Genomic DNA, 6076 nt, shown 5'->3' with positions numbered 1-6076 from the left:
TAGAATAAACTATTCCATTCTGATTATTAATTGTCATTGGTTTTAGAAAATGAATCATAAAGCTGTGATTAATAAAGGATTAGTCTTAATCTGGGATTATCGAAATATACGCTCGTAAATGTGATAAAACTAACAAAAGGGCAAACAGGTAAATATCGCACCGACCGAAAGTGGCACGGACAACTGTTGCGGTTTTCGACGGGAAACTAGAATAGCCGTTACGAGCCGCCAAGGGCATTTCTGTCAAGTCAATTAAAACACATCACTCGGCGAGTCGTCATTAGCTGGGAACTCAAACTACCTTGTATCTGTGTTCTGTGCCGTATTGCAGTGTCGACCAAGAAAAGGAAAGCTAGCTGTTGACAAGAATTTGTTGAGGTTGTCACTGTAGTAGTAATTACTGTTTGCGCTAAATACACACACTGCACACACTGAATCTTCTGGAATACACCTCCAAGCATTTGTTCAATCTCTCAACTACCCTTTTCCTTTATTTCCCCCCTCTCTCTGCGGTTTGCTTTTTTTCTTTCATTCTCCCAATAGTTTCTTGGCGTTTCTTCCATCTCTCTCTTTCACTGTGTATAGTTGCAGCATCAGTTTCAGGTCCCTAAACTTGCTTTCTACTTCTTGGCTAACTGTTTTTTCCAACTCATAAACACATTTGCCCACTTCCCCTCCTTTGTTTGTCTCTTTCTTCTTCAATTCCCTCCAGCAAAGAGCCTGGCTGGGGATAGTTTTAGATGGAAGCTCCTAATTCTGGGGAGGATTGTTCTGTGAAAGTTGCCGTTCATATTAGGCCACTCATTGGAGATGAAAAGCTTCAGGGTTGTAAAGATTGTGTTACTGTGGTCCCTGGGAAGCCTCAGGTACTTTCACTGCCCATTATCTGATTCTGGGCTGAATTGCTGCGAATTTGATGTCTTTGATGCTGTGTTGTTATTGGAGTTGCTTTATTATGGCATTTTCCATCAAAATTCATGGTTTTTGGGAGATCTAGATCTTGTTATGGTGCTGGAGTTCTCAAAGACTCTAGCTTTTCTTCTCAGAAATTTGGAACTTCTGCATGTATCAGTTTGGGATTTGGTATTCATATGATCCCTGCAGTGTTTTCTGATTTTAGTCTCTTTCTGTTTTGTGCTCTAGCATTACTGTCAGATAGCACATGTACATTTCAGTATTGAAGGTCTTTCTTTCAGAGAACTTTTGCTCTTTTACATTTTTATTTTATAAGGAAAGCCTAATAATTTTTAAATTTATATATGAATATGGATAGTTGATATACCCCTTCCATAAACAAGTTCATTGGCATTGAATTTTGATTGGTTAGCCCGAGATTGGTTAACAAGAAATTAGAGTTTGATAAGGCTGCATTTGGTATTTTCATTTTACAATTCTGCTGCTGATTATGCTTGTTATGCAGGTGTTAATAGGCTCACATTCCTTTACTTTTGATCTTGTTTACGGTAGCACTGGCTCTCCCCCATCTTCCATGTATGAAGAGTGCGTTGCTCCTCTTGTTGATGGTTTGTTCCAAGGCTATAATGCCACTGTTCTGGCCTATGGTCAGGTAATCTTTGCCTTTAGTAAGATCGCTTGTATGTGTATCTAATGGAAGTGCGTTTGAAGGTCAGCAGATGCCTTCCTTTTTTGTTTCATAGGCACGTGAACTGACATTTAAGCATAACACAGACAGGTTCAGGAAAGACATACACCATGGGTACGGGTTTCAAAGATGGATGCCAAACAGGACTTATTCCCCAAGTTATGAACGCTTTGTTCGGCAAAATTGAAACCTTGAAGCACCAAACGGAATTCCAACTGCACGTCTCATACATTGAGGTTTACCCTTTTCACCCTCCTTTGCATATGTCAAGGCCTGTAAAATCTCCTTGTTTATCTGAAACGATAATTTGCATGTTTTATAATGGACTGCACACTGTCATTTTACTTTGTAGCTCTTGATGAGTGAGTTAAAGATTATAGGCTCAACTCCATATCCATATATATAGTTTATGGAATGTTTGTGCTCAAACCAATATAACAGTTATGTGGTGGATAAGTGGTAGTCTGCATATTTATTCCAATAGCAGTGTGTAATAAAGCTCTCGTTGTATACAGATACATAAAGAAGAAGTACGAGATTTGCTAGATACAAGTTCTGTTAGCAAATCAGAGACAGCAAACGGTCATGTTGGGAAGGTACACATCCCTGGGAAACCGCCAATACAAATTCGGGAAACATCAAATGGTGTAATTACTTTGGCAGGGTCTACTGAGCGTAGTGTGAGAAATTTGAAAGAAATGGCTGAATGTCTGGAGCAAGGATCACTGAGCAGGGCAACAGGCAGCACAAACATGAATAACCAGTCAAGGTTGGTTAATATATGTTAAACAGTCCCACATTGTAAAAATAAGAGAAAACATATGGGTTTATATGATTGGATTCAATTTGTTAGTGTGGTTTAGCCCATCTGCATTATAGCCCAGTTGAACGATCCACATAGACCTGAGTTGTTTTTCCACCTAGACAGAGTGACACACTTCAATTGATGAAGTGATTTTTTTTTTTTTTCTATTTCTTTACTTGCTTCATGCTTGTGAGTTTTGCATTATCTAATCGACATGCCAGCTATTTGGCAACTCACTTAGTTCCATAGGGTCAGAGAACGATCTCAAAATAAGGTCTTTTCCACACTACTGACTGTGTTGGCCTTTTTCTGTTCTAAATTCTTTCCTTTTTCAGTCGCTCTCATGCCATCTTCACCATTACAGTAGAGCAGATGCGCAAGATGAATTCGATGGTTTCCAGTGATGGAAATACTAGTGACTGCTTGACTGAAGAATATCTCTGTGCCAAGTTGCATTTGGTAGATCTTGCTGGATCAGAACGAGCAAAACGTACAGGATCTGATGGTCTCCGTTTTAAAGAAGGTCAGTGTAACTTTTCTCATGTATTATATTTCTAGAATGACTTAGTTATTATGAAGTTTTTGAGAGGATTTTCATTAACAGGAGTTCACATTAACAAGGGACTTCTTGCTCTTGGAAATGTTATTAGTGCGCTAGGTGATGAGAAAAAGCGGAAAGAAGGCGTACACGTTCCATACCGGGATAGTAAACTCACACGACTATTGCAGGTTTGATATGCTGTTTAAGGTTTTCACTAACAGATAACTTTCTTGATTGAATTCTAGTATTCCTAGATGCACCCTTACTGCAAACTTAGCCTCCTAAAATAATTTTGCTACTCTAACAATATGCTCATAAAATTTTGCTATATCAAGTAATTTGTCCTAACCAAATTTTTTTGAAATTGGCAGGACTCACTTGGCGGTAACAGTAGAACTGTGATGATAGGTAATTTTTTTTTCTTTTTTCTCAATAAACATGCTTGCCTAGAATAGGCTTATAAAATGTGTTCTAATACATAAATATCTCAATTTTGTATTAATGTCTCTACAAAAAGATCCATCAAGAAAGTGATACCTATAGACTCAAAAGTAATAATGTTTGGATTATTTACTTATTTGTGCTTATATACATATGAATCCATGTATTTTCCAGCATGCATTAGCCCAGCTGATATAAATGCTGAAGAAACTCTTAACACTCTGAAGTATGCAAATCGGGCTCGTAACATACAGAACAAACCAATTGTAAGTACCCCCCACCCCAAAAAAAAAATCCCTATTACTTTATCTACATTTCCATGGGTTTAGATTGGAATATGGTTCTTAGCTTTTTTCACTCATCAACCAGATTAACAGAGATCCATTATCCAATGAGATGCTGAAAATGCGCCAACAACTGGAGTATTTACAGGCAGAACTTTGTGCTCGAGGAGGAGGTTCTTTGTCTGATGAAATGCAGGTGCATAATACATTTGTTTCCTTATACCTATTGTTAAAATATGAGCCATGGGTAGCATTCCCGCTTCATTATCCATGGAAAAGGTTGATTATACATTGATTTTGCAGGCATTGAAGGATAGGATTAGTTGGCTTGAAAGAACTAATGGAGAGCTGAGTCGGGAACTACACGAGTACCGCAGCAAATGTGCTGCCTCTGAGCCGTGTGGAATAGATGCTAATGTATAGTTTAAACCTTTGTATATTCATGAAAACAGTTTTATAAATATAGGAATTACTCTAAGGGTCATTAAATTGAAAACTCCAATCTCTATCCCCAGGTAAGCGGTGCCTTTTCAGTAAGAAGTGAAGGGCTTAAAAGGGGCTTGCAAAGTATGAAGTCTTCTGATTATTCAATGATTGAAAGTGGTAAGATTAATCAATGATTATCCAACTGTCACGTGGAATAAACTATTTTGTTGTTTTTCAAAGTACAATCAGATTTGATTAGTGGCTTATAATCCATTTTTACAAATACTAGCAGCAGGTGATCCTGGAGGTTTGGATGAAGAAGCAGAAAAAGAATGGACCCATACTCTTCTGCAAGATTCTATGGGCAAAGAGTTGAATGAGTTAAATAGGCGTTTGGAAGAGAAAGAGGTATCTTCAAACTTCTATGTTTATGCAAATTTGAGTCTATTGTTCGTTCTTATGCAGCACAATCATTTAGATGAGTTCTCTTAGATTAAAGAAAACTTCTATGTTTATGCAAATTTCCTTTGTTTAGCTCTTAAGCAAATGGTGATTAATCCAACATTTTTTTGTCTGAGAACTTCCCAGTCTGAGATGAAGCTCTATGGAGGGTTGGAGATGATGGCTCTTAAGCAACATTTTGGAAAGAAGCTTCTAGAACTTGAGGAGGAGAAAAGAGTTGTAGAGGTGATCCTAGACCTGTAGACAATTATAGCTCACATTTTTGTCTGACATTTGATATTGATGTCCCTTCTTCACCTGTCAGCAAGATAGAGACCGCTTGTTAACTGAGGTTGAAAACCTTGCTGCTAATTCAGATGGACATGCACAGAAATTGCAAGATATGCATGCCCAGAAGCTCAAAACCCTTGAATCACAGGTGGGTTTCATGTCCATCTAACTAACAATTTCCTTTTTGAATTAGAGAAATAGATTGGACTGCTAGCAATTTTATGCTTTTGACTGAAAGAGGTTTTTAATAATATTCGCACCAGATACAAGATCTGAAGAAGAAACAAGAGAACCAGGTTCAACTTTTAAAACAAAAACAAAAGAGTGATGAAGCTGCAAAAAGATTACAGGACGAAATACAGTCCATCAAGGCACAGAAGGTAGGATTGCATTTGATTTAGTTCTGTTCAAGAGGACTCTTTATGTAATCATATGCCACTAATTATATTATTCTGTCTTAGGTCCAACTGCAACAAAAGATCAAACAAGAGTCAGAACAGTTTCGGCAATGGAAGGCATCTCGGGAGAAGGAGTTAATGCAGGTCCAATGTCTGCTGCTTTTACCAACTCCATCTTGCTATAAATGTTTAAATATTGATTTAATTGTATTAAATGTTTGAATAAGATATGCTCATATGCATAGTATGTTTTCCTTCTTAATATCTACTCTTTCAGTTTATAGATTTCATTAGTTTCTAATATGTACTCTGATCCATAGAATGTGTGTTTTCTTTTTAAATGCAGTTAAAGAAGGAGGGAAGAAGGAATGAGTATGAGAGGCATAAACTGTTAGCTCTGAACCAGCGTCAAAAGATGGTAATAATATCATCTTTGCATATGCGATTATGTGAAATTTCATTCATTCCTATGGAAGAAATTCTGGAGAGAAACATATGGGTTTATAAGGCCATGGGTTAGACTAGCTTTTGATTGGATTATAATCATTGATGTCTAAGCAACTTTATCTCAGGTTGTTCAAAGAAAAACAGAGGAGGCTGCAATGGCAACTAAGAGGCTAAAAGAATTACTAGAAGCGCGGAAATCTTCAGCTCGGGAAAACTCAGGTTTACTTTCCTTTGAGTTCTATACAATGTTGAACTTGTTAACATCCATGACAAATTTAAGAAGGCTCGTTTGGTTTTCTACTTTATATTCATAGCTGTGTTCCTCACCTCTAAGATCTTTTTGTTTTCTTTTTCTTCTTATTCCTTTTTGCTTTTTTTTTTTTTTTTTTTTTTTTTTTT

General features: G+C 37.1%; 1 protein-coding gene across 3 annotated transcripts in view; it reads left to right on the top strand.

Moving 5' to 3' along the window:
- The first annotated feature begins 328 nt into the window (after positions 1 to 328).
- Positions 329 to 6076, top strand: part of LOC116021864 (kinesin-like protein KIN-4A) — a 9587-nt gene continuing 3839 nt past the window's right edge. Inside the window, exons 1-18 of one of the 3 annotated variants that reach the window (XM_031262384.1) lie at positions 329 to 866; positions 1468 to 1567; positions 1690 to 1839; positions 2119 to 2372; positions 2744 to 2931; positions 3013 to 3137; positions 3321 to 3357; positions 3565 to 3656; positions 3760 to 3870; positions 3978 to 4091; positions 4190 to 4277; positions 4390 to 4508; positions 4689 to 4787; positions 4867 to 4980; positions 5096 to 5212; positions 5294 to 5374; positions 5577 to 5648; positions 5803 to 5896. In XM_031262384.1, coding sequence (XP_031118244.1) covers positions 811 to 866; positions 1468 to 1567; positions 1690 to 1839; positions 2119 to 2372; positions 2744 to 2931; positions 3013 to 3137; positions 3321 to 3357; positions 3565 to 3656; positions 3760 to 3870; positions 3978 to 4091; positions 4190 to 4277; positions 4390 to 4508; positions 4689 to 4787; positions 4867 to 4980; positions 5096 to 5212; positions 5294 to 5374; positions 5577 to 5648; positions 5803 to 5896 — 2011 coding nt within the window. In that variant the 5' untranslated portion in view covers positions 329 to 810. Of the gene's footprint in view, positions 867 to 1420; positions 1568 to 1689; positions 1840 to 2118; positions 2373 to 2743; positions 2932 to 3012; positions 3138 to 3320; positions 3358 to 3564; positions 3657 to 3759; positions 3871 to 3977; positions 4092 to 4189; positions 4278 to 4389; positions 4509 to 4688; positions 4788 to 4866; positions 4981 to 5095; positions 5213 to 5293; positions 5375 to 5576; positions 5649 to 5802; positions 5897 to 6076 lie in introns of all 3 variants that reach the window. The other 2 variants (XM_031262375.1, XM_031262368.1) reach the window with 2 other exon arrangements.

This window comes from Ipomoea triloba, chromosome 1, assembly GCF_003576645.1.
Source record: "Ipomoea triloba cultivar NCNSP0323 chromosome 1, ASM357664v1".
Taxonomy (NCBI): domain Eukaryota; kingdom Viridiplantae; phylum Streptophyta; class Magnoliopsida; order Solanales; family Convolvulaceae; genus Ipomoea; species Ipomoea triloba.
The sequence above is the reverse complement of the archived record's forward strand: the minus strand, read 5'-3'. Positions and strand labels throughout refer to the sequence as shown.